At 44.3% G+C, this 27,100-nt stretch overlaps 2 protein-coding genes across 3 annotated transcripts in view; both read left to right on the forward strand.

Moving 5' to 3' along the window:
- Positions 1-27,100, forward strand: part of LOC142100820 (adenosine deaminase domain-containing protein 2-like) — a 1,209,653-nt gene that overhangs the window by 524,703 nt on the left and 657,850 nt on the right. The gene's annotated exons all lie outside the window — the stretch shown is intronic.
- The window catches only part of NOX1 (NADPH oxidase 1), a 130,302-nt gene that overhangs the window by 23,192 nt on the left and 80,010 nt on the right, over positions 1-27,100 (forward strand). Inside the window, exon 1 of one of the 2 annotated variants that reach the window (XM_075184637.1) lies at positions 26,828-27,052. The exons of the other annotated variant lie outside the window; for it this stretch is intronic. Within the exon in view, the coding sequence (XP_075040738.1) occupies positions 27,008-27,052 (45 nt within the window). The 5' untranslated portion in view covers positions 26,828-27,007. Of the gene's footprint in view, positions 1-26,827; positions 27,053-27,100 lie in introns of those variants that run through there. 2 annotated transcript variants of the gene reach the window in all.

A 27,100-nucleotide genomic window follows, 5' to 3' on the forward strand; every position in this document is an offset into this window, starting at 1 on the left:
AACATTTCTGGATCCGGACAAGCCACAACTAAAGAAAGCAGCAGCCACAGGTGGAGAAAGTGAGAAGAACAGGTAGGAGAGAGCAGCACAGTGTGTGAAATGTTGTGATTCTAGTAGGGACAATACCAATTTTTGGTGAATGTTGTGTCCAATGTAAGGTGTAGGCCAAGACTGAACTGTTTGTGTACACACTGCATTGTTTGTATACTACCCTGTGGTGGTAGATGTCCTGAAAGTCAGGAGTGCTTAAACATATGTGACGCTCCGGCGAATTGAGAGCCTAGTGGTTTTTATGTTAGCCACGCCCCAATGGCACGTTTGCCACGCCCCCAAATGCATGACCGCACCTCCCAAAATTTTTGCACTGCCGTTTGGCTAGCCACGCCCCTGAATATATGACCATATACCTAATCCTTTTGGCGGCGCAAAAAAATTTTGGGGCTTACTTCACTATGAGGGGGGCCCCATGAATTTGTTGTACCCGGGCCCTGAATTCTTCTTGGCAGCCCTGAGCATTGCTACTGGAGTTCGGTGGAGGGGAAGAGTGGCAGGGGCTTGAAAAATTATAAAGTGCCCTTCTACATAGGGGAGGCGAATGACTTGGCCAAGCCCTTCTTATTTCATGAATATGTACTATATCGTCATTTACTATAGGACGGTTTGAGGGTTGAATTTAAAACCAGCGGTGATGTGTAGTGGTTTAAAAAACGCCAAAAATGCAAAAAATAAATAAAACGGCTTATTTTACTACATGCTTTTTATCAAAAGCATGTGGCTAGTTTGACTAGTTAACTCAGACATGCTGTTTGAGCTGTCTTGACATTCATTACATAAGAAGAGGCACCACTGATTTATGGATTATGTAGTCATTATTTAGTGATTATGGGGATGAAATGCGTTCATATTAAAGGGCTATATTATTTGATTGCTAATGGGTGCAATAATTACTTATGATGGGACAGCACTTATTTCATAATGGATGCACCATTTATATTGCACACATGTAGCACTACAAGTACCATCATGCACATGTGCACAAGCTATCAAGTTAGTCAGAACATACAAGGTGACACAATACACTTATGTATTATCTGCAGGATTCAGGTGTTTTTGGGCCATTGTATGGTCTTTCCTTGTGCATAACTGGGTAGCCAAGGCACCCCCATACCTTGCTCGTACCTTGATGTCAGTAAGGTTTTAATGTTGATTCTGTGTCATTTCTCGGCTGGCACAACATTTCCAATGGCAGTTTGCAAACATAGTATTGGAGCTTGCGAAAGGAATATAATATGCATCTAATTGTGTTGATGCGACCCTTGGTCTTCAGCAGGGGAATTACCACTATCTTGAAAGGGAGGATTTATTGGGTCCCATTGAAAGAAATAGTACGGGCCTCTGCTAGCCATGACTTTTTTCAGTTTTGTTGACAGTCTACAGATACAGTAAGGTTTCAGCCAATATTTTCTTCAGGTCACAAGTAAATACTCTATTGAAGCCAAGTGTATTAAGCCTGTGCAATTTCTAATACTTTTTAATGATATTCAATATTTTAAAAACTCTTATAGATTATAATTTTGTATGTTGCCTACCAGTAAACTCAAGAAGGTTACCATTTACATTAATGTAGCATATACTCAATAGCAATATAACAAGTATTATAGACATTGATTGTAATAGTCAACACCTCTGCATTACCTCCATTTAGGACACACTGGGCCTGATTTATTAAGGGAGGCACATAAATTGGATATACACACGTCCAAATTCAACAAAGAGCAGATGTAAAGATACATATGGTGATGAATACGGATGTAGGTCTCCTCTGCTCAACTAGACAACATACTGCAGGATACGTCCATACCCAGGCGCGGGCTGACGGACGTCAGAGCGGGGGGCACACGCCGCACAGGCGGCCGCATCACATGACACGTGATGCGGCCGCGTCATCACATTTATATTACTTCCGGGGGGGCGGCCGGCCCTAACAGCCGTGATTGTGAGCAGCCCAGGGGGGCGATGCCCCCCGGCCCAGCCCGCCCCTGTCCATACCTATGTGGAATATAAACTCGCAAACAAAATGCACCGTAAAAGAAATCTCTTCTATTAATGTCACCTGTTAATAATATAGGCATTTGTCACGAACACCTGCCTCAGATACAGCAATCTGAAACAGCTGGTCATGACTGGAGTCACCTTGGTTACTTACCAATGAATACACCTTTTCTGCCACCACAAAGGATTTACTATGGAGTCCTTACATTCACCAAAGCCACTTATTAATGTTTCATACTTAAATCACATACACATGTAGCATGAGCCTCACCTGGCTTCGTAAATTCACAAAGAATCATGAATAATATGCTAGATTAAATGTATTTAATCCGAAAAATGTTTCCAAGGCTTAAGTACAAAACAGTTAATAACGGGGGAGTTGTTTCCTACTTAGGAAAGTTATAGGGTGCTCCTCCCCCTGCGCTGTCACCTGGCTAAGGAGGGCTCCTAGTCCAGTCTGTGCTATGAACCTCCGTTTGAAATCTAGGGCCTGTAGCACAGGGGGCTGGGCCAGAGCAGATTTCAGAGTTGCAAATGCATTTTCACAATCTTCTGTCCAATTAACCACATGTGGTAATGTCTTTTTTGTTAAGTCAGTGAGAGGTTTGGTCAGGATGCTAAAATGATATACAAATTTTCGGTAATACCCAGTCGTGCCTAAAATATACAGGACTTGCTTTTTCGTTGCAGTGGTCAGCCTTGCAGTGATAGCCTCTACCTTGCCTGGCTCTCGGCAGAGGGTACCCCTTTCCTTCCTACACGCACTTCACATATGCCAAGCTGTCACTTCTATGGTTTGATAGTCAAACATGCCCCAGTGATTTGGCTGAACACACTATTCAAATGGCTCAGGTGCTCCCCCCAGGTCTGGCTGAACACCGCAACTTCATCCAGGTTTCTGCATGTCCCTTCTGGCCCTCTAGTAGGTCACTGGAAGGATGCAGGGCCATTTTTCATTCCAAAGGGCATGACCAACTACTCAAACAGCCCAAATGAGGTGATAAATGCGGACCACTCATGAACGTCGGGTGACAATGAGATCTGCCGGTACCCTCTACTGAGATCCATGATGGTGATGTAGTGTGCTTGGGTAAGCTGATCTAGTAGTTCATCTATCCTGGGCATAGGATAAGCATCAAACACTGTGGCATTGTTCAACCTCCTATAGTCAACACAGAACCGGGTGCCCCAACATTTCTTTGGAACCAGTGCAGCCCAAGAACTGTGAGGCTTTTGAATTACCCCTAGCTGCAATATTTCATCAATTTCCCTTTTAATGGCTTCCAGCACTTCTAGAGAAGTACGGTATGCTGATTGTTTGAGAGGGGACTGGTTGCCTGTGTTTACATGATGTGTGACCAATTGTGTTTTTCGAGGTTTCTCTGTGAAATGGGACTGATAGGGCTCTTGTGTGTCAGCTAACTGCTCTAGCTGCTCGTCAGTTAGCTCTTCACTGCAGTGGGCATCTGCTAGGGACCCCCCTTTCCTCTTAAGCAGCACTGCTAAATCCACCAAGGGGTCAGATTCCTGATGACTCAAAGGCAAGCTACACACAGCTAATACACAAGCTTCCCTTATCTCAGGATAAGAAGTCTGTAAAGGGACAGGGTCAGACTGCAAAACAACACAATTTACCATATTTTTGTTATACACATCTATCATTGCAGGAGCTGATGGAAGAGGACCTGGAGAGACTGACTTGGGGTCAGTGTTTCCTTCTAGCAGCCCCCTTACCTCTTCCTCACAGGTTAATTCTGAGGTCCTGGCCTGCACTGCCTGATGGCATGTGAACACTAACACTTCAGACAGTTTACACATTTCAGGTACCTGGGAAAAAACGTGTACTCTAAGCAGATTCTAACACAGTAACATGGGTGACATTAACATCATTACACTCTGCAGCTACACTAGAACAAACTTTTTCCCTGTCACATCCTGATACTTGGGAAAATTTGGGTACTCTCAGCTGAGTCCACAACATTAGTGAAGACATACTGAGAAAGCATCAGTCCCAAGTAGAGATGTTCACTGACCCCCGTGTTTGGTTTTGAATTTGGGCAGCACGGTGGCGTAGTGGTTAGCACTTCTGCCTTACAGCACTGGGGTCATGAGTTCAATTCCCGACCATGGGCTTATCTGTATGTTCTCCCCGTGTTTACGTGGATTTCCTCCGGGTGCTCTGGTTTCCTCCCACACTCCAAAAAAAACAAACATACTGGTAGGTTAATTGACTGCTAACAAATTGACCCTAGTCTGTGTCTGTCTGTCTCTGTGTGTTAGGGAATTTAGACTCTAAACCCCAATGGGGCAGGGACTGATGTGAGTGAGTTCTCTGTACAGCACTGCGGAATTAGTGGTGCTATATAAATAAACGGTGATGATGATGATGATCTGTATTTTTTAGAAAAATTGCTAAAATATGCTCAAATCACATCAGTTTGATTTTTTTTTTTTGTTCCTACGTTATTATTAACCTCAATAACACTAATTTCAAGTCATTTGAAGTAAATTTTGACCATCTCACGGGTCACAATATTATTTTCATACACTTTCAGACAAATACTGCAGCGGCGTGGCTGGATGCTAAGCAACAGAGCAATGACTCAAACACACGGCAGGTAACATCTAGGTAACATTGGCACACAGCAGTGGCAGAAAAGAATAGTGGAGCAAGATTGTCCTTGGATCATGAAACCAGTACATTTGATCGCTCCACCTGTTTTTTGGATAACTGGTAATTCTACAGCTAATACATGGCAACGAGCGCAGACCCCCCGGGATATGTGCTTTTACCGGACCCAGACCAATCCAGGGTGCCAGACAATGCACTAAAAAGAGCCATTGTAATTTCCAGCAAAAAGGAACTTCATCACTGAGCTTTGAATCAGCCCCAATTCCCACAAAATTATAATATAGTTAGGTACCTTTGGTGTAAAGTGCAGATTACAAAGACTTAATGAAACAGCAGCAAAGTGGAAGGTAATACATATACACATCTATTTAGACATCCATGTTTACATTACTTCTGCAAGCAACATTGTTCTTTCTTAATAAAACCGTTGTCTTTATGCTGTTCAAAAAAGTAAAAAATAATCCTCCACATTCTTTAGATGTTAATAGTTAATAGTAGGATCAGGTGGAGTTACAGCAGAAGTGTCACTAATTCTGGTCAATTCTTTTACAGTAGACAAGACCAGATGTAAAAATGTTGTGCTAGGTCATCTGCATCATCAATGGGTGTCTAAGATTTTTGCTAAGGACACAAAATTATATAGCACATGTAGGTAACATTGGCACACAGCAGTAGCTGAAATTTAAAGTGGTGCAAGATGGAATTGTCCTTGGGCCCTTCCACCCACCCATATGTTGGATCTTAAAAAGGACATGCACACTTTAACAAACCAAGCACTTCAGCCACAAAAGTGCCACTCCTTGTGGCTGAAGTGCTTGGTTTGTTTGGGCCCCCACAAAACAAGATGACAATGGGCTTAAGGCACCTAAGTTAACAGTGCTGTTAATGAACTCTACTGTGGCAAGATGTTGTCATCATCCTCAGCCTCATCCTCGCCCTCATCAGTTTGTACATCATCCTCACACATTATTAATTCATCACCGCTGGAATTCACCATTACAGAAGTCTCAGTATTTTGATGTAATTGGCGGGAAAGGCCTTCCTCCTGGAACTTGAAGTTGATTTTTATGAACATCATCTTCTCCACATTTTGAGGAAGTAACCTCCTACGCCGATCGCTGACAAAGTTCTCGGCTGTGCTGAAAACTCTTTCCGAGTACACACTGGAGGGTGGGCAGCTTAGGCAGTGCAAAGCAAGTTGGTACATGAGTCTCCAAATTCCTTTTTTTCCTCCCAGTATGTAAAGGGACTGTCTGATGTGTCTATTTCTATACTGTAAGGAAAATAATCCTCCACCATCTTTTGGATGTTGATAGTAGGATCAGGTGGAGTTACGGCAGAGGTGACACTTTTTTTGGTCAATTCTTTTAGACCAGACCAGATGTCATAATTTTGTGCTGAGTCATCTGCATCATCCCTGGGTCTCTTGGGAAAGCTAGCAGCAGTTTAGTGAGAAACTGAAGGAGGAGACGCCGTCCTGTCACGTAACACTTGAGCTGTCATCTTGCTCACCAGGAGCTCCTTGTATCTCTTCAGATCTGGGTCAGTTGGAAACTGTTAGAGATCGCGGCGGCCGCGGGCACCGCCGCGACTCTCCAGGATCCTCCAATGACGTCCCGGCCGTTGCTACGGTAACCGGGACGTCACTTCCGGTTTCCACGTCCCGGTTGCCTGGGCAACAACCGGGACGCTACAGATTCCCTGACGCCGCGCCCAGCCAGCTGGTCAATAGGCGGGCGCGCGTGCACAGGGCTAGTTAGGTGAGAGCCAATCATGGCTGTCCAGGTGCCTAGGAGGCAGCTTGTAGAGGAGTCAGTTATTAGTATGCAGCTGAGCACTGCATTACGATTGTCCACCAGCACTTCTATCTATTAGGCTTCTCCTGTGTGGGCTCTCTCGGATTGGCTGCTTGAACTATTTAAGGCAATGAGGACTAAGCCTCATTGCCGGTTATAGCATTCTGTCCTCAGTCCTGCTGCCTGCTTGTGTTATCTGTTTTGGTTCCTGCTACCTTGGATTTGACTACCCGTGTTTTGACCCCTGCTTGTTATTGGACCTGTCACCCTTCTCTTCTGACCTCGACCTTTTGCCTGGAATTCGGATTTTGCTTCTCTGCCTGTGAGTTTGACCCTTCGCTTGTCTTTGGATATTGCATCTGTGCCTGTGACCCTTTGACCTAGGATTCTTCTTAACTACAGTCCGCCAATCACTCCACTTCTGGGAACTCCTTTAAGTCAGTATACGTTACTCGACCCTTGGTCGGCCCGCAGCCCAGTCTGTCCCCACCACTAGGGGCTCCAGCGAACACCTGGCCTTCAGAGTAGTTCCCGAGTTTCACTGTACTGACTTGAGAGTTCCTCCACCATTATAACCGGCCAAGGAAGATTGGTATCATACAGCCATGGACGGAGAGGAGTCGAATCTGTCCCCAGCCCAGATTCTGGCCAACCAGATACAGGCGGTTTCCCAAGTGGTGCAGAATTTATCCCAGCGCCTGGCAGTCCAAGAAGGGGCTTCCAGAGACCGGCAGCTCCAGCAAGTTCCCGCTGGTGACACACCAGAGCCTAAGATGAATTTGCCTGACCGATTCTCTGGAAGCAGGCCAGCCTTCCGTAATTTCTAAGAGAGCTGCAAGTTGTACTTTCGTCTGAAACCACTTTCCTCTGGTTCCGAACAACAGAGGGTAGGGATCATCATCTCTTTACTCCAGGGCGACCCTCAGAATTGTTGCCGGTTCCCTACCAGGACTGCAGTGATGTCTTTTGCAAGAAGAAAGCTGATTCACTTCCACCACACCAGGAATTTGACTGCGCAATTGAATTGGTACCCGGTTCTAAGTTGCCCAAAGGGCGTTTATATTCACTATCCCTTCCTGAAACACAGGCCATGAAATTATACGTAAAAGAAAACCTGAAGAAAGGGTTCATCCGCCCTTCTAAGTCTCCGGTAGGCGCAGGTTGTTTTTTCGTTTACAAAAAAGATGGCAGCCTGAGGCCTTGCATCGATTTCCGTGGACTAAATAGCATCACGATTAAGAACATGTATCCTTTACCCTTGATCTCTGTCCTGTTCGATCAACTAACAACAGCTACTGTATTCTCTAAGTTTGACCTCCGAGGGGCCTACAATCTTATCCGAATCAAGAAGGGGGATGAGTGGAAGACTGCCTTTAATACCCATTCGGGACATTACGAATATCTCGTAATGCCATTCGGTTTGTGCAACGCTGCAGCATTCTTTCAGGACCTGATTAACGATGTATTACGTGAGTTCTTGGGAAAAACAGTTGTTGTTTATTTGGATGACATCTTAATTTATTCTGAATCCTTATCTCAGAATCGTCAGCACGTCCGCCAGGTTTTATTGAGATTACGAGAACATCATCTGTACGCAAAACGGGAGAAATGCGAATTTGAGGTGTCCACAGTGGCATCCCTGGGTTATATCTCCTCATCAGGATTCGCTATGGATCCCGCCAAGGTGCAGGCAATTCAAGACTGGGTCCTACCTACTAACTTGAAGGTGATCCAAAGATTCCTTGGCCTCGCCAATTATTACCGAAGGTTTATTGGCTCATTCTTCTCGTTAGTGACTCCTATCACTGCCCTCACTCGAAAAGGAGCAAACCCAGCGGAGTTGTCCGCAGAAGCACTGGCGAGTTTTTCAGCTCTCAAAGCTGCCTTCATTTCCGCTCCAGTCCTTAGACACCCTGACCCAGGACTTCCGTTTATTGTGGAGGTGGACGCTTCGGATGTCGGTGCTGGTGCCATTCTCTCTCAGAAAGACCCACCGAGTAAAAAGCTACATCCTTGTGCATTTTTCTCGAGAAAATTTCTGCCAGCAGAATGTAATTATGACGTCGGAAACCGTGAATTATTGGCCATTAAGTTGGCATTGGAGGAATGGCGACATTGGTTGGAGGGAGCTGCACACACCATTACCATCTTCACAGACCATAAAAACCTCCAATATATTCAGACTGCAAAAACTCTGAATCCCAGGCAGGCTCGCTGGGCCCTATTCTTCACCAGATTTAGGTTCATCATCACATTTCGTCCAGGTTCAAAAAATATTAAGGCTAATTCTTTGTCCCGAAGTTTTTTGGCCCATCATCCTCAGTCTCCTGACTCGCAGTCTATTATTCCTTCAACTTCAATTCATCTCGGACTCACCCAGGATCTGTGAACCACTATCCAACACTTCCAGAAAATTGCTCCCGTTCAGACACCTCTCAACAAGTTATTTGTCCCGGTTCATCTAAGAAAACCTGTCCTCATAGAGGGTCACAACAACCTCTCTGCTGGTCATCCGGGAATTCGTAGGACTATCGAAATCCTTTCTCGCTGGCTTTGGTGGCCCACCTTATCGGATGATGTGGAGGCTTACGTTCGTGCCTGTCCTGAGTGTGCTAGAAACAAATCTGCTAGAAACCGCCCTCCTGGTCTACTGCTACCCTTGCCTGCTCCAAGCAGACCTTGGTCCCATTTTTCGATGGATTTTATTGTTGACCTTCCAGTATCTGCAGGCCATAACACCATTTGGGTAGTCGTGGACCGATTCAGTAAGATGGCACATTTTACATCCTTACCCAAACTACCGGATGCCAGGACCTTGGCTACCTTGTTTCTGACCCATATCTTTCGTCTCCATGGTCTTCCTGAAGACATCGTCTCGGACCGAGGATCTCAGTTTATTGCACGATTTTGGAGATCTTTTTGTAAGTCCATTGGGATCAGTATCAGTCTGTCCTCAGCTTATCACCCGCAGTCGAATGGACAGACAGAAAGAACCAACCAGTCCTTGGAGCAGTTTTTACGCATCTATGTTTCAAAATTTCACGATAACTGGTCCTCTCTCTTGCCCTGGGCAGAATTCACTTACAACAATTCCTGCCATTCCACAATACACACATCCCCGTTCTTCTGCAACCTCGGATTTCACCCGTAGTCCAACTCTTTCTCTACTGCTGTTCCCAGTGGGGATTCTGGAACACCTGCTTTTATGGCCAGGTTTAGATCTATCTGGAAAAAGGTGCACTCTGCACTGGGTCAAGCCTCTCAAAAATCCAAGGCTTTCGCTGACCACCATCGTGTGCCATGTTCTCTGAAGGTGGGAGATCGGGTTTGGTTGTCCACACGGAACATCAAGTTGAGGCAACCTTGCAAGAAACTGGGGCCCCGATACATTGGACCATTTTCAATTGAGAAAAAGGTAAATCCAGTGGCTTTCAGGCTGAAACTCCCACCGTCTTTAAAAATACCATCTACTTTCCATTGTTCTCTTCTTAAGAAAGTTGTGGCTCCCAGCAAACTCAATCAGTCTTCCTATAATAGGCCTCAGCCTTTGATTATCAATGGAGACCACGAATACATTGTTGAAAGAATCCTTAACTCAAGGAGAGTTCAAGGCCAAGTGCAATTCCTAGTACACTGGAAGGGTTACGGCCCAGAAGAGAGATGTTGGATACCACAGAGGCGTCTCCATGCTCAGAGGTTAGTGAAAGAATTCTTCAAGAAATTTCCTACTAAGCCTGGATGTCGGGGTTCCTTGACCCCCTCCTCAAGGGGGGGGGGTACTGTTAGAGATCGTGGCGGCCGTGGGCACCGCCGCGACTCTCCAGGATCCTCCAATGACGTCCCGGCCATTGCTACGGTAACCGGGACATCACTTCCGGTTTCCACGTCCCGGTTGCCTGGGCAACAACCAGGACGCTACAGATTCCCTGACGCCGTGCCCGGCCAGCTGGTTAATAGGCTGGCGCGCATGCACAGGGCTAGTTAGGTGAGAGCCAATCATGGCTGTCCAGGTGCCTAGGAGGCAGCTTGTAGAGGAGTCAGTTATTAGTATGCAGCTGAGCACTGCATTACGATTGGCCACCAGCACTTCTATCTATTAGGCTTCTCCTGTGTGGGCTCCTCTCGGATTGGCTGCTTGAACTATTTAAGGCAATGAGGACTAAGCCTCATTGCCGGTTATAGCGTTCTGTCCTCAGTCCTGCTGCCTGCTTGTGTTATCTGTTTTGGTTCCTGCTACCTTGGATTTGACTACCCGTGTTTTGACCCCTGCTTGTTATTGGACCTGTGACCCTTCTCTTCTGACCTCGACCTTTTGCCTGGAATTCAGATTTTGCTTCTCTGCCTGTGAGTTTGACCCTTCGCTTGTCTTTGGATATTGCATCTGTGCCTGTGAACCTTTGACCTAGGATTCTTCTTAACTACAGTCCGCCAATCACTCCACTTCTGGGAACTCCTTTATGTCAGTATACGTTACTCGACCCTTGGTCGGCCCGCAGCCCAGTCTGTCCCCACCACTAGGGGCGCCAGCGAACACCTGGCCTTCAGAGTAGTTCCCGAGTTTCACTGTACTGACTTGGGAGTTCCTAACAGAAACAAAGAGAAGACATAGCTCCTAAATCGAGGACTAAGCACAGTCCCCAAAATGTGGTGATCCGATTTCAAGATTTTGATGACTCTTGGATCCTTGCGAAGCGAATAAATTACTTGATCTACAAGTCCGACATACTTAGCGTAATTACTTTGTTTAATCTCCTCGTTCAGTTTCTCAAGCTGCTTTTACAAAAGTCTAAGGGAATCACTTGACTCAAGCTAGCAGTGTCTGAACTCACTTCACAGGTGACTACTTCGAATGGTTTCAGCACCTTGCACAACACGGAAAGTATTCTCCACTGCACTTGACTAAAATACCTCCTTTTCCAATGTCATGGTTTGTGGAGAAAGCATGGATGGCTTTTCGATGTTCCTCCATCTCAGAAGCATATACAGGGTGGAATTCCACCTTGTCACCACCTCTTGCTTCAGTTGGTGGCAGGGCTAATTTAATTGCTCTTGTAGCTTCTACATGCTGTTGCCGAATGCCGGAAATGTTCAGATATTTCACGGGCCACAGACAGCATCTCCTGAACGTCCCTGTCATTTTTTTAAAAGCACACAAAGTTTATTGCGTGAGCAAAACAGGGAATCTGAGGGATTTCACCCAGCTGTAATGCTCTAACAAGATTGGTTGCGTTATCAGAAATTACATATCCTGAGGAGAATCCAAGCGGGATAAGCCATGTTGCAATGACATACCTTAGTTTTTGTAACAGATTGTCAGCTGTATGCCTCTTAGTGAAGCCATTGATACACAGAGTAGCCTGCCTCTAACAAATGTGACGTACTTGGGTACATGCTGCTGCTGTTCCTGCTGCTGAAGGTGAATCACCAACCCAGTGGGCTGTCACAGTCATATAATCTTTAGATTGCCCATTTCCGCTTGTCCACATATGGCATTTTGTAGCCCAATAATTACATTTTTACGAACCTTCTGGTAGAAGTGAGGAATAGCTTTTCTAGTGAAATGGTGTCATGATGGAATTTGGTAACAGGGACACAAGACCTCAAGTAACTGTCTAAAACCAGCTGCATTAATAGTGGATATTGGATGGAGATCTAATACTAGCATAGTTGCCATGGCGTCTGTGAACCGCTTTGCAATTGGCTGACAGCTTTCATACTTGCTTCCTCTTGGAAAGGATTGTTTAATAGTCAATTGTTGTAAACTACTAGTAGTCTTCTTCTTGTTCTGCTTCTGGGATGAAGATTCACCCCCAGCAGCAGCAGCAGTGGGACAAACGCTTAAGAATTCTTCTGAGGAATCTAGTACAGTGGAGGAGTCATCTAGCCTTACCAACTTGGATGCAGGACTAACTCCGATCGCTACTGAGGATATTAATGAGGATGGGAGTAGATTGCAGGTGTCGAGATGTAGGTGAGAGAAGGGACCTAGCTGATGATGGACTGCTTGTTATTATTTTTTTAGCATAAGTTTCTGATTTTCCCAACAGCTTGCCATGAACTCGCTTCAAATGGCGTAAACATGGTTGAGGTTCCTAGATGGTTAAGGTTCCTACCTCTACTGACTGTGGCTTTGCAAACGCTACAAATGGCTAGACAACTGTTGTCAGGATTTGGGTAAAAATAATTTCACACATAGGTGGATTTTTTGGTCTTATGTCCAGGCATGACAATGGCCTTCTTCTTATCACGTTCAAGAACTGCTTCCACCGGTGCAGGACTTACACAAACAACATCATCCTCATTATCGCCCTCGTCGGCTACACAAATATCCCCCTCATCCTGTTGCATTTCCAAAGTGGCGTCCTCAATTTGTGTATCACTGGCTATATTTGGGCTGTTCAGGAACACATCTGCAGAAATGCTGAAAGGGGCCTTCTTTATGGGTATACTATCAGAATGGTCAGGATTACACATAGCACTCGTGGATAGACTCTCCTCAGGGATTTGTGTCATTTCTGAATCTGAACATACATTTTTCTCTAATGCCTTACTGTTTTCTTCCAGCTCGGCTTTTACACATAAAAATATTTGGATACCACTCTTGGAGTCCGAATGACAAGGTCTTGCTTGGTCACGACTGACCTTACAAGAAGATGCCTCAGTCACAGCTGCAGAACTAGCACTCATAGAGAAAGGCGAAGGCCTCAATCTTTCCTTGCCACTGCGTGTGTAGAATGGCATGTTGGCAATTTTTTTATTCTTCAGACAACTTTGCCTGGATTACAGGTCTTTTTTTCTTGACCAAAGTGAAAGGTGTTTTTTTACGTTTCGGTTTCCCTGAATTACAAACACTATGCACTTTAACATAGGCTTTACCAGATGATGTAGAGGGTTTATTATCATCATGACTGGTGCTAGCAGCTGCTTGGTGCTCCTGCTCTTCTGTTTACTGCTGTGAATCCATTGTGATAACACCGTACACTTTGACTGCAAATTCAGAAGACCAAGCCTGCCAGCACTCATATTTGTATTTCAGCAATGACAATTAGCAATGGAGCAATGGAGCTCTTATCTTTGTGTGTTACCTATATAACACTGTACAATTTGACTGCAGATTCAGAAGACCAAGCCTGCCAACCCTAGTATTTGTATTTCAGCAATGACAATTAGTAATGGAGCAATGGAGCTCTCCTCTTTGTGTGTAACCTATATAACACCGTACAATGTGACTGCAAATTCAGAAGACCAAGCCAGCCCGCCCTAGTATTTCTGTTTCAGCAATGACAATTAGCAATGGAACTCTCCTCTTTGTGTGTAGCCTATATAACACCGTACAATTTTACTGCAAATTCAGAAGACCAAGCCTGCCAGCCCTAGTATTTCTGTTTCAGCAATGACAATTAGCAATGGAGATCTCCTCTTTGTGTGTAGCCTATATATCACCGTACAATTTGACTGCAAATTCAGAAGACCAAGCCTGTCAGCCCTAGTATTTGTATTTCAGCAATGACAAATAGCAATGGAGCAATGGAGCTCTCCTCTTTGTGTGTAACCTATATAACACCGTACAATCTGACTGCAAATTCAGGAGACCAAGCCTGCCAGCCCTAGTATTTGAATTTCAGCAATGACAATTAGCAATGGAGCTCTTCTCTTTGTGTGTTTGTGGTGCCCCAAAGCCCCGTTTGAACAGCACAGAGGAGTGCATAAGCGCTTTTAAAATGCAGGGCTACAAGGGGTTAATTGTGCTCCTGGAGATTTGTGCCCAGGAGTGATTGACAGGAGGAGGATGAAGGCCCTGATTGGCTGGGGAAGTAACAGGAAGAGTATGTGCAGAAAGGAGGAGAAGGAGAGAGCAGCATGGTAGGAGAAAGGGGAGCTGATGTGCAGCCGAGCAGAGGGGAGACTGAGCTGCTGCCGGAACAGGTGACATTGCCAGCACACACGGATGGAGAACGGCTTGGGACACGCAGTGGGGCGCCAAAGACAGTCTCCACTAACTGCAGAACCCTCTCAAGGTAAAACCCTAGCCTGCAGTGTACTGCACACACCCCAGTGTCAGAGGGAAGAGTGATGAGAGAATCTATCCAAAACTGACATTGCATTCTTGTACAAGGAAGAATACTGTTCCCTTCTTGGGAGCTTTTCCCCCAGATCATACCTTTACACAGGCTGCAGGGAACAATTAAGACTGTCGTTTCAGCTATATCCTGTGTGTGCTGATATCTGGACCCTATCCCCTGTTTCAGAGCACATGTGCTAATAGAGACGCATTGACTTGTGAGAGAACAGCGCCATGTTGTGGCTGAACTGAGCAACAGTCCTGTGTTTTACTATAATATTTAACCCAGCCTACAGTTTTAACAGCTCTCCTTTTCAGAGAAAGTACAGGGACTTAACCGGGACTGTTAACCTTTCTGGAAACCTCTGCAGGACATTTGAACACTACAAAATTCCTGTGCACAGGTCAGCCCAGGACTGAGTGGAAAATATGGTAACATTACCGGGGATAATATTGGTGCACCAAATGTTTTAGAGGGATGTTAATGTTATGTGATTTACCTAAGAGTTGATTTATTGATATTGAGGGCGTGACATTCAGCATCAGTGGTACTGTTGCGTTTCAAGTTAACCCAGTAGTAGATGCTAAAAGTGGGGCGTCTTACCCAGAGGGAATAGCACGGTACCCCCAAATGCTTGAATTGGAAGTAGCCCTCTAGTGGGCGCGGTAGTGACCGTAAGAGTCTTGATGGGTTATTAGTGATGGTTCTTGCATCATCACCAGTCAGATATCGTTAACTTGAAAGTATTACCTGTGATTACCAGTGTGCCTTATGAGACAAAGTGCATTGTAGATGTTATCGCTATTGTGCCTTATACTCACCAGGAGTATGTTATATGTTAAATGCTATTGTGCTCTATGCTGACCAGACGCATTATTTTGTCATTGCTATTGAGCTGAGGGGGTCAGTGGTGCGGTGGCTTACCAAAACTATCCTTACCGCATTCTCAATAAACCCAAGTTGTTTGATCAATCTTTGTCCCTTTCATTGAAGTATTTATCTCCTGGCCACCGGATATCCAAACAGAAAAGAACCTGACTCGTGTCTGGAAGACAAGGTAATGGAAGGATTTCGCATCAGTACTCGACCACCACATGTTACCTATATAACACTGTACATTATGGGAGTTTGTAGATTTAGAAGACCAAGCCTGCCAGACCTATTAATTCTATTTCAGCAATGACAATTTGCAATGGAGCAATGGAGCTCTCCTGAATGTCACTGTAGACTTTGAAGAACACTGCTACCCCTCCTCTTTCTATTCTACCTATGACACTGCCCAACTGCTCTACAGACTACAAAGAACTGTGCTACCCCTTCTGTTTCCCTCTGTGAAATGGCGCTCGATCGCCATGGATGGCGGTACTTATAGAATCTAAAAGTCATGATATCCGACAACTTAATAATGACGTTTTGCCTTGTTTTCAATTCCGAGGGCGCGCGATAGTACCAAGCCGGTTCGGCTCGGTACTCGGATCTGCTAAGTTCGGGTGTGTTCGGTTCTCGGGGAACCAAGCCTGAGCATCTCTAGTTCCAAGTAACAAATTTGCAGGAACATTGTCACCTGTCTCTACCTCTTGACAAGATGTCAGTGGAAAAACAGGTTTAGATTCTACCACAGTAACACAAGTGACATTCACACCATTACACATCTCACTATTATTAGGGGTTTCCAAATTATCCCCGATTGCATCATGATCTTTGCATAAATCCACATAATTGCAAAAGTTAACACTGGCACCTATCTGCTTCTCACGCTCACATACCTCTATCACATTACAGGATGCAAAATGAACACAGAGGTTCTTTACACAGAGTAACATCATTGCACGATTCAGCATTGTCACATAATACCTGAGAGGGATCACACGGTTCAACAGAATTAGATATAGCAGGGACAACATTTGCGGGAACATATTGGGACATTAATCATCCAAGGCCAGTACCCACTAACACATTTGTGGGAATATTTTCTGACATTTCCACCTCTCTCACAGAAATAGTCTTCCCAACAATTATGTCCTCTCTCACTGTTTGAGCCTGTAGTTTCTACAGGAAGGGAGAATGCTGGTGGGGGATTAGTTCCTAGTGAGCTCCCCTCCACACTTGCAGGGGTTAATGTACAGCTCCTCTGTGCTGCTCTCTGGGTCACTATTGCTAAGACATTTGATACAATTTCACACTTTGGGTCACCTTCAGAAATGGGCATATGTAAATTGACCTGACTGCCTACAACATTAGTAGTCATAGTATCACATTTAGGCACAATCGCACACATTTTGCTCTGACCAAATTCACAACCCTGGGGATTTAAAGCATTAGTCTCTACAATAGGACCATTACCTTCAGACAGATTGGCACACAACCCCTCCACCTGCATCACAGGTACCTGTATATCTGTGTGAGTATTCCCAGTAGCACATGAAATTTCATTACCTATTTTTGCACTCATGCTATGCTGGTCAGCAGTGCCTATCTGGGAAAATTAGGGTTAGTTGGCAGTGCATCAGAAATGACATCACTTTCATTTATACAGGCAGCATGCATCCTTTCCAGATCAGTCACCAACAGTACTGTGGCAGGCAGATTGTCTAGTACCTCAACGTCTCATATTCCTCTGCCAGATCCCCATCTAGATACACCCTGGCTAGGGGTACTGCGGAGTGTAAGCCCCCCACTCCTCGCACAGCAATAGTCTTTCTGGGTATAATGTTCTCTGGGCCCACTGGTGCTGGGTGTACAAGCATCAGGTCTGCGCCAGAGTCTAACAACCCAAGTGCAATTTGGTGTCCTACCTTAACCCCTTACAGATTGTCTCTGGGGCGTTCTTGCAGTCCTCCCGCACAGAGGACGGCCAGTACAGGATTCTCTGCCGAGCCCCCCACAGAAGAAGGTGTTGGTTTTGACCCACTTCATTACACGTAAAACACCAGGCGGACAGTTGCCAAAACCGGTTTCCGCCCTGCCATCGCAAAAGGTGCAGCAAGATCTGGTTTGGTTGAAGGGGAACTCAGGGGTGATCCTCCAGGTTGCCTCTATTTCCACGTAGTTTGCCCTGGTGCACCCCAACTCTTCTTTATCACAGGAGCCTCGGTAATGGTGTACTTATTGGCCAGGCTGGCAGCCTCCTGCGATGTCTTAGGGTCACGATCCACAGCCCATTATTTCACCACAGCGGGGCACAGTGCAATGAACTGCTCCTGGAGAATGGGATTCTTTCGTTTTTGATAGTTCAGTACCTGCAGTCCGGCATAGGTATCAGAGGGTCTGCAATTTGAGCCTTTAAATTTTTGACGGTAAACTTCAGGAGTTATGTTGAAACGATGTAACAAGGCTTTCTTAATTGTGGCATTATTGCCATCCAGTTCCTGGGGAAGGCCTGCAAATGCTTCCAAAGCTTTCCCTCTTAGTCCAGAGATTAAATAGCTTTCCCACTCACTGGGATCCAGCGCAAACTGTCAGCAAGTCCTATCAAATCCCCTCAAAAACGTATCAAGTTCACCGTCTTTTTCCAACATAGGGAATTGGTCGTGCCTGGGTTTTTCCCACTCGGGCCTCGGACCGACAACTGGCTGCTGAGCCTGGCTATCTCCAGCTGGTATTCGCGGTCGACTTGTTGCTCTGCAGCCTCCCTCTCTGCAGCAATGTGGTGGTCAGCAGCCTCCTTGTCTGCAGCAGTGTGGTGTTCAGCAGCCTCCTTATCTGCAGTAGCACGGTGTTTGACATTCTCTTGGAGTTGCTGGATCAGCCACAGTGAGGTTGCCAAGTCCGCATCCTTCATCTGTTTAAGAGCAATGAGAAGGTAACCGTCTAGGTTAGACTCCCCACTTGATTCAACAGAGGTTTTTGCGGTAATGTCCAGTGCTGACTCTCCTGAAACAGAGAGAGTTTCACCATGGCCTCCTCTGACAATTAGATTCTGATCAGCCTCCACGAGCGCTTGAATCAGTTGCCCTCTGTTCCTGCTGGGGTTGACAATTCCTCTGTCGACACACAAGGCCGAAAGCTCATCCTTTTTCATAGGTTTATTATAGTCAATGGCCATCCTGGACCTCATACTTCCACCAAATAAAAATAGAAAAGAAAGCAAAAAGGAGGGAAGAACAGAAATTATTTGCGCGCTATGTCTTTTGTCAACAAACTGGTTGTCACCAAGCTACCAACCAGTTTGTCACGAATGCCCAGCCTGCCTCAGATACTGCAATCTGAAAGAGTTGTCTGTGACTAGAGTCACCTTAGACACTTACCAATGTGTACACCTTTACTGCCACCACAAGGATTTACTATAGAGTCCTTGCTTTCGCCAATACCACTTATTAATGTTTCACACTTAAATCGTATTCACATGTAGCATGAGCCTCACTTGGCTTCATAACGTCACAGAATCACGGAGAATATGCTAGATTAAATGTATTTAATCTGAAAAATGTTTCCATGGCTTAAGTACAAAACAGTTAATAACAAGACATACAAAATAAATTGCACAAATAAGTTTCAGAAATAAAATAGGAAATAAAATCAGAGTCACTAACTTACTAGTTTAAGACTTGGGGGTAAATGTATGAAGCTCCGGGTTCTTCAACACCGGCGAGTGCGGCTTCTTCAGCGCTTAAATTTAAAGCGGCGCTGCCTTGTAAAGGGAAGTTTCCCTTTACAAGATAATCTGGCACACTGGTAACTCCAATTTTAGGTTTGGGGCTAGCACATCAACCACTTTATCTTACAAATACATACCTTAAATTTTCTATTTTGTGTGCCATAGTTGCATTATCATTTTGCATGTGGGTGCAGAGTGGAGTGCTTTCCACCTCTGTCCCACATTCAACAAGGAACACCTCAGTCTGCTCAACTGCTCCCATAAGAAGGAGCAACATTTTCAGCTCCAATGTGGCCACCATCACAACATAGAAAAGGGGCACAATAATGCAAATATAAATATATTATATCACAAAACCGCATTTGCACTGTTGCATAGAAGCATAGAATTTGACGACAGATAAGAACCGCTTGGCCCATCTAGTCTGCCCATTTTTTTTATTAACCTATGATACCCTAAACCCTATTTGATCATTTATTCTTTATAAGGATATTCTTATGTGTATTCTGAGCATGCTTAAACTGCTCTACTGTATTAGCCATTACCACCTCTGATGGGAGGCTATTCCACTTATTCACTACGCTTTCTGTGAAGTAGTTTTTCCTCAAACTTCAAGGAACATACACACAACATTTTTTTCCCCAGCACACTGCTATAGCCAGCAACAGATCTGCCATTTCTACTGTAGATAAAAATGCAAAAGTCTTTGTTGCACACATTTGCAAATGTATGTTTAAGCCATCCGCCACGCCAAGGCGCTTTTGCTAATAGGATGGTCCTACTCTAAACAATGAGAGTCCCTATATTTGGGCCATACATATGTGTTTTTAAATTGAGAGCTAACTTACCAAAGAGGTACCCCAGAAGCCTCCAAATAGCAATCCAATGTCAGCACTCCCCCTCAGCTACTGACACCAACATGCCTCTCAGACAAATACAAAAGTGGAAGCTGCTCATATCAATTTATAGGCCATAACAGGTGCTGAAAGGGTGGGGTTATCCTGCAAGGAACATACACACAACATTTTTTCCCCCAGCACACTGCTATAGCCAACAACAGATCTGCCATTTCTACTGTAGATAAAAATGCAAAAGTCTTTGTTGCACACATTTGCAAATGTATGTTTAAGCCATCCGCCACGCCAAGGCGCTTTTGCTAATAGGATGGTCTACTCTAAACAATGAGAGTCCCTATATTTGGGCCATACATATGTGTAACTTTGGTAAGTTAGCTCTCAATTTAAAAACACATATGTATGGCCCAAATATAGGGACTCTCATTGTTTAGAGTAGGACCATCCTATTAGCAAAAGCGCCTTGGCGTGGCGGATGGCTTAAACATACATTTGCAAATGTGTGCAACAAAGACTTTTGCATTTTTATCTACAGTAGAAATGGCAGATCTGTTGCTGGCTATAGCAGTGTGCTGGGGGAAAAAATGTTGTGTGTAGGTTCCTTGCAGGATAACCCCACCCTTTCAGCACCTGTTATGGCCTATAAATTGATTTGAGCAGCTTCCACTTTTGTATTTGTCTGAGAGGCATGTTGGTGTCAGTAGCTGAGGGGGAGTGCTGACATTGGATTGCTATTTGGAGGCTTCTGGGGTACCTCTTTGGTAAGTTAGCTCTCAATTTAAAAACACATATGTATGGCCCAAATATAGGGACTCTCATTGTTTAGAGTAGGACCATCCTATTAGCAAAAGCGCCTTGGCGTGGCGGATGGCTTAAACATACATTTGCAAATGTGTGCAACAAAGACTTTTGCATTTTTATCTACAGTAGAAATGGCAGATCTGTTGCTGGCTATAGCAGTGTGCTGGGGGAAAAAATGTTGTGTGTATGTTCCTTGCAGGATAACCCCACCCTTTCAGCACCTGTTATGGCCTATAAATTGATTTGAGCAGCTTCCACTTTTGTATTTGTCTGAGAGGCATGTTGGTGTCAGTAGCTGAGGGGGAGTGCTGACATTGGATTGCTATTTGGAGGCTTCTGGGGTACCTCTTTGGTAAGTTAGCTCTCAATTTAAAAACACATATGTATGGCCCAAATATAGGGACTCTCATTGTTTAGAGTAGGACCATCCTATTAGCAAAAGCGCCTTGGCGTGGCGGATGGCTTAAACATACATTTGCAAATGTGTGCAACAAAGACTTTTGCATTTTTATCTACAGTAGAAATGGCAGATCTGTTGCTGGCTATAGCAGTGTGCTGGGGGAAAAAATGTTGTGTGTATGTTCCTTGCAGGATAACCCCACCCTTTCAGCACCTGTTATGGCCTATAAATTGATTTGAGCAGCTTCCACTTTTGTATTTCCTCAAACTTCCTCTGAAACTACTTCCCTCCAGTTTCAGTGCATGTCCTCGTGTTCTAGTACTTCTCTTCCTTTGAAGAATGTTTCCCTCCTGCACCTTGTTCAAACCCTTGATATATTTGAAAATTTTCTATAATATCCCCAATTTCCCTTCTCTGCTCCAAACTATACATATTAAGATCTTTGAGTCTTTCCGGGTAAGTTTTGTGCTGTAGGCCATGTACCATTTTTGTTGCCCTTCTTTCTGCAGTCTCTAATGTATTGATATCCTTCTGGAGATATGTCCTCCAGAATTGTACACAGTATTCTAGATGAGGCCGTACCAATGACCTATACAGTGGCATTATTACTTCTTACTTTCGCCTACTGATTCCTTTCCCTGTGCAACCAATCATCTGACTTGCCTTCCTCATTGCATTGTTACATTGCTTACCTGCCTTCAGTAGTTTCCATTATTATGCCATTTATACTATATTTAGCCTTTGGATTTTTGAGACCCAAGTGCATGATTTAAATTTTTTTGGCATTAAACTGTAGTTGCCACTCTCTTAACCATTCCTCTAGTCTACCTAGATCATCAATCATTTGTTTTACCCATCCAGGTGTGTCTACCCTGTTGCATATGTTTGTGTCATCTTCAAAAAGGCATACATTCCCTTGAATACCATTTGCAATGTCTCCAATAAAGATATTAAAAAGTACTGTCCCAAGTACAGATCCTTGGGGTACTCGACTGGTAACCTTTCCCTCCTGTGAATGCACTCCATTTACTATTACTCTCTGATTTCTATCCTGCAACCAAGATGTTATCCATTCAACCAACTTAGAATCCAATCCCAAGCTTTCAAGTTTATTTAACAGTCTGCTATGTGGGACGGTGTCAACAGCCTTTCTAAAATCTAGATAATCTAAATCTATGGCCCCTCCTTGATCTATTACTTCAGTCACCCAGTCAAAAAAGGCAATAAGATTTGTTTGACTTGATCTCCCCCCAGTAAATCCATGCTGTTTTGGGATCTTGTAAGTTACTGGATTTGAGATATTCTACAAACTTTCTTTTAAGAGTGTTTCCATCAATTTCCTTACTTCTGATGTAAGGCTCATTGGTCAATTGTTGCTTGAATCTTCCTTACTTCCACTTTTGTGCAGTGGGACTACATTTGCATTTTTCCAGTCCTCTGGAATTACTCCTGTAGCTAGTGACTGATTTAATAATTCTGTTAATGGTGTTACCAGCACCCCCTGAAGCTCTTTTAGTATGGATGTATCCCATCTGGCCCCATTGAATTATCCACTTTCAGTTTTGAGAGCTCTGTTTGGACTTTTTCCTCTGTAAAAGTACTTGTATCTAGCTCATTTTTATGAGTATACTTGCAAATTAACTGTGGCCCCTTCCCCGCTCTTTAGTGAACACTGAGCAAAAATGATTATTAAGATGATCTGCAATTACCATGTCTCCCTCAACAAGATCCTCACTCTCTGTCTTTAGTCTTATTATTCTTCCTTTTGTTTTTCTCCTTTCACTTATATACCTAAAAAAAAGTTTTGCCCCCTTTACCTACTGACTGGGCCATTTTCTCTTCAAATTTTGCCTTTGCACATCTGTTTACCTTCTTAGCCTCCTTCTGTCTAGCAAGATACAACTCTTTGTCTTCATTATTCTAAGTCTGCTTATATTTCCTGAAGGCCATCTTTTTTTTCTTTCACAATACTTGCTACTACTTTTGATACAAAGGTCTTTTGCTTTAAGTATTGCAATTTTTAATACATTTTCCCCATCTCTCCTGCACTCCTTTCAAGTTTTTCCACTCTGCCAAAGACGACACGCTTTTTTGCTCGATCGGAGATGTGAACCTTTGGTTTTCAGGTAAGTCTTTTTATTTTCTAGTTGTTTTTGTCCCATTCGGATTTTTTTGTCACCCTTAACAATACGTACCCAACCCGCCAAAGAGTCTCTTACACATTTTCCCATCTCTACAAAGTCAGCTTTCCTAAAATCTAACACCTTTGTTTTTTGTGTGGTATGAGTCGGTCTCTGGTTTTATACTAAACCATACTGCTTGATGATCACTGGATCCTAGATTCTCACCCACATTTACATCAGATTTTCTGTCACCATTTGTAAGAATTAAGTCTAATATTGCGTCTTTGCAAGTGGGCTTCCTCACAATTTGATTCCTGCAAGGAATTCAGAATGTCCCTACTTCTAGTGGAACTTGCAGAAGACTCCTCCCAGTTCACATCAGGTAGATTAAAGTCTCCCATGATTATTACCTCCCCTTTCAATGCCATTTTATTGATGCCCTGCAATAAGTTCCTGTCCAGTTCCTCTTCCTGACGGGGTGGTCTATAGATCACCCCATTACGAAGAACAGCCTTATCCCCCGTTTCTATGGTCACCCAAAGGGCCTCAGTTTTTTCTTCAATACTTTGTATTAAAGTAGTATTTATGCTTTTTTCCACATACATTGCTACTCCTCCGATTTTTCCCACTCTGTACTTCCTAAATTAAGTATATCCCGGTATAGCTATGTCCCAGTCATGATTTTCATTGCACCGTGACTCCGTAATAGCCACAGTATCCAGATCATCCATTGTCATTAAAGCAATTCGTTCTGGAATTTTATTTCCTAAGCTTCTAGCATTAGCACACATAGCTCTAAGAGTTTTGGTTGTGCATGTTCTGTTCCTGTCTTCTATGTTTATCTCTCTCTCTATGTTCATTTTGTTTTGATCTGCATTGACTTCTGTTGCTGTAGATATGTTACCTGTACTATTAGCCTGCATAAACGATACCTCTTGGTTGGGGAAGCAGATTGTTTTATTCCTGTTTAGTTCACTGCCATCTCTGCTAGTTTAAATAGTTCCTGATGAAGCTTCCAAACTGCTCACTTAGTATTCTGGTTCCCCTTGAAGATGGGTGCAGGCCATCCCTTTTGTATAGTCCCCTATTTTGCCAGATGGCATGACTGTGGTCTATTAATCCAAGCCTCTCCTCATAACACCTCTTCTTTAGCCATACATTGAAGTGTCTAATGCGGCGGTTCCCAAACTGTCACAGGGGTGCCGCTATCGCCTAAAAAAAAAATTACCCATCATCCAGCGCCGGATCCTCCTCACTGACTGCCGGGCGTGACGTCATCATGTCGGCAGCCTCAGTGAGGAGCGAAGAAGAGCAGAGAAGATGTCAGGGAAGAAGGTAAGTAACGGAAGTGAAGGGGGGCACTGAGAGACACTGAAGGGGACACAGAGAGACACTGAAGGGGGACACAGAGAGAGGCTGAAGGGGGACACAGAGAGAGGCTGAAGGGGGACACAGAGAGGCTGAATGGGACAGAGAGACACTGAAGGGAGACAGAGAGGCTGAAGGGGGACAGAGAGAGACGCTGAAGGGGGACACAGAGAGGCTGAAGGGGACAGAGAGACACTGAAGGGAGACCCAGAGAGGCTGAAGGGGGACACAGAGAGGCTGAAGGAGACAGAGAGACACTGAAGGGAGACACAGAGAGGCTGAAGGGGACAGAGAGACACTGAAAGGGGACACAGAGAGGCTGAAGGGGACAGAGAGATGCTGAAGGGGGACACAGAGAGGCTGAAGGGGACAGAGAGACGCTGAAGGGGGACACACAGAGAGGCTGAAGGGGCACAGAGCGACAGGCTGAAGGGGGCACAGAGCAACAGGCTGAAGGGGGCATAGAGCGACAGGCTGAAGGAGGGGGGCAGAGAGACACTCTGAAGGAGGGGGGCAGAGAGACACGCTGAAGGAGGGGGGCAGAGAGACACGCTGAAGGAGGGGGCAGAGAGAAACGCTGAAGGAGGGGGGCAGAGAGACACGCTGAAGGAGGGGGACAGAGAGACACTAAAGGAGGAGGGCAGAGAGAGACACTGAAGGAGAGGGACAGAGAGACACTGAAGGAGGAGGGCAGAGAGAGACACTGAAGGAGGAGGGCAGAGAGAGATGCTGAAGGAGGGGGACAGAGAGAGATGCTGAAGGAGGGGGACAGAGAGAGATGCTGAAGGGGGGTCAGAGTGTGAGCTGATGAAGAGGGACACAGAGTGTGAGATGGCGAAAAGGGGGACACAGGGTGTGAGATGGCGAAGAGGGGGACACAGGGTGTGAGATGGCGAAGAGGGGGACACAGGGTGTGAGATGGCGTAGAGGGGGCACAGAGTGATATGATAAAGGGGCACAATGTTATGGTGAAGGGCTCTAAATACATCTTACGTCATTTTGACCCAACTACTTAAAAAACGGGACTACCCGGTAATTATTTTTGCTTAGGGGTGCCTTGGAAAAATTATGGTGACCCTATGGGTGCCTCGAGCTGAGAAAGTTTGGGAACCACTGGTCTAATGCAATGAGTTCTGTGTTCACGTCTATGCACTGGCAATACTGCTGAAAAAGTTACAGTGCAACCACCTGTTTTCAAGCAGTCCCTAACTTTCTAAATTCATCTTTTATGGCTATGACTTCAGCATTAGCCAGTTCATTTGTCCCTAGGTGGATGTAAAAGGACCTGTGGTAGCGCCTCACATGTGCACGCTATCCTCTTATTCTGTTCTCAGATACACTTGTTATAAAACTCACACTTTTATGCACTTTTCCTTACACAATGTTGCCTTATTCAGTCTTTTGACCACACTAAATAACACAAGCTTATTTATCCAATAACCACTGTATCTCAGCAGTACTTCACAGTATATATTTGTTATAAATAACCAATACTCACAACATATGTATGTATTTAAATCAAAGGGGGGTATTCAATTGTTAGCGTTAACGGGGAAAAACGAGCGCTCAAAAAATCTTAGCGTTAATACGGTAATTACTCGCTCAATTTCAGCTCCCTGAAATTCCGCTAGTAAACTACCGTATTAACGCTTTTCTCGCGCAATATTACCGTATAAACGGTAATATTTTTTGAGCGCTCATTTTTCCCGTTAACGCTAACATTTGAATACCCCCCAAAGTGTTTTACTGTTAACACAGAAAAGCTTGTTTACACAGTTCACACATATATCATAATGTTGTTCAACATAACATAGTATATCAATATAAAATTAACCCTAGGTTCACCACCTTTTTCCTTACACTATCTTTGCTTTACATATGTATCCTTGATAAGAATTAGTATTTATAATATTGATTTAACGATCACAGATTTCAGACAAACCTTTTTTGTCCTGTTTCATGCAAGGACCATTGTGAAAAAAATTAGAATTTGACTTTTTCTACATGTTGATTTAAACCATTACGCAGGTGCACTAAACCAGTTTTCTAATTGTGAAACTAGGGAAGGGCTAGCCATTTAAAACATCACCTTGTTGCAATAGTCTAGGAAGAACAAAAAGCACTTTAAAATCTGAGCATTTCCTTATATATTAATACTGGGAATTCACCTGCCAAAGTAGAGGAGTGACTAATGCACACAGCATGCTGTATAAAGAATCGGTATGACACACATAAAGTAGTACTTGGTATTCCATGCACCTAGAAGAAAACAAATAAAAGGAGAATTTAAGGATAAGAAGAAAGAAAAGCAAGAGAGCAAAATGGGAAACTGGATTGCTAATCATTGGTTCTCTGCTGTAGTCCTGGTAAGGAATGGTATATCTTCTTCTTAGCTGTGTCTTGGTTACTGAAAT

This window comes from Mixophyes fleayi, chromosome 9 (genome assembly GCF_038048845.1).
Source record: "Mixophyes fleayi isolate aMixFle1 chromosome 9, aMixFle1.hap1, whole genome shotgun sequence".
NCBI lineage: Eukaryota > Metazoa > Chordata > Amphibia > Anura > Limnodynastidae > Mixophyes > Mixophyes fleayi.